The following is a 1623-nucleotide window of genomic DNA, read 5'->3' on the forward strand; positions in this document are numbered from 1 at the left end:
CAGGGTTATGGGGCCTCCTCCCTTCTCTCTGCAGTGGGGCAGCCCTAATCCCTGCCTTTCTGCTGCTGTCAGCCCTCAAAGACACCCCCAGCCCATGCAATGGCAATGGCCTACTGCAGCGCTGGCACCCCACATCCCTGCCCAAGAGGGTCTGATGGCGCCCTAGCCCTGAGGTACCCACCTCAGCTGGGGGACGGCCTTCCCCTGTGTCATCTGCCAGGTCGATGCCGCAGGTCTCTGGTAGCAGGATGCAGAGCAGCCCCCCCACCACAGGGGTGCTCCCGAAGATGGCCATGGGGATGGCCCGGTGGTACTGCTCCAAGAGGAGGATCAGCGGGGCGATGATCCCTGCCACCCGCCCCACCATCGAGCACAGCCCCACACCGGTCTGCCTGGGGGAGCGAGGGGTGGTGGGAGGCATGGGCAGGGCTTGGCCCCTGCCCCTGTGCCACCATGGCACCAAAAGCGGCCATGGGGACAACTGGGCTCTTGCCCCACCACTGCCACCAGCCACGGTGGAGGGAAGCCCCAGTGCATGGGGAGACCTCACCTGATGACTGTGGGGAAGAGCTCTGCAGAGTAGACATAGGAGGTGGAGAAGGAGGCCGAGGCAGTGAACTTGCCAATGGTGGCCAGGACGGTGGTCACCATGGGCTGGTCTGAGGGGAGAAGGAGGGACCACTGGTGTGGGAGGGCCCAGCACTGCTTGGGGAAGGAGGCCAGGGATGCACAGTGACAACTGTGTCGTCTGCTGGGAGCCATCACCACTGAACCTGGACTGAGGAGCAGCTCTGGCCTGGGGCCCACCTTCAGGGGACTTTGCATCCACCATTTCACCTCCCTATGTACCAATTTTCCCAGAGGACAACTCTGCCAATAGGTGGCCTACCAGGCTTGGCTCTACCCTTTCCTATTGTGCTCAGCAGGCAAAGGTTTGTGGACCAGAATGGGCCTTTGGGAGATGACAATGTCCCCTGTGGCCATGGCACCAGGGCCAGCTCAAGTCCTGAGAGATGTGTGCTGGCCTGGTTGGGAGGACAGGACCTGCACCACCTCCCCTACCCCAGATGTGGTCCTCTCAGGATGGGAAAGAGGTTTTTTACCTTCAGGGATGCCGGTGATGATCAGACACACCAGACCGCTCAGCAACAGGAGAACAGCCTGCGATTTCTTCCTCCCAAACCACTGCAGCAGGAAGATACAACCAACGCGGGCTGGGATTTCCACTGCTCCGAATGCAAGCTGTGTCAGGTAGATGTCCAGACCAAAATTTGTCACGTTCAGACTCAGCCCGTAGTAGACAAGATTGTTCACAAACCTGAAAGTCAGGCAGAGCGGCACTGAACATATCTATTGACCATGAAAAAATACAATATTGATCTATGATGACAACAACTTGACCAAGCCACAGCATTTCCAAGGGAACATAGAAACAGACCAATAGCACTGGATTGCCAAAGCTGGGATGACTCTAACCTTTCCCACAAACTGCACAGCATCTTGAGTAGTCAGAAAGAGCAATTCCCATCAATAACACTCAAAACCCCCAAGGTGAATTTACAGTTATGACGAACCTTCAATCCCTTCTTTTCTTCACCTAGGGGTTTGTAAAGAGGAGATCAG

General features: G+C 57.0%; 1 protein-coding gene across 1 annotated transcript; it reads right to left on the bottom strand.

The window, feature by feature from the left end:
- Nucleotides 1-181: 181 nt before the first annotated feature.
- LOC104535353 (solute carrier family 22 member 13-like) lies at nt 182-1318 on the bottom strand (the record flags this gene model as incomplete). Its single annotated transcript, XM_010188984.1, has 3 exons — nt 182-392; nt 551-659; nt 1104-1318. Coding segments are annotated over 3 exons (535 nt in total), but the record flags the coding sequence as incomplete, so codon positions are not given.
- Nucleotides 1319-1623: the final 305 nt, after the last annotated feature.

This window comes from Mesitornis unicolor, unplaced genomic scaffold (genome assembly GCF_000695765.1).
Source record: "Mesitornis unicolor isolate BGI_N332 unplaced genomic scaffold, ASM69576v1 Scaffold48867, whole genome shotgun sequence".
NCBI lineage: Eukaryota > Metazoa > Chordata > Aves > Mesitornithiformes > Mesitornithidae > Mesitornis > Mesitornis unicolor.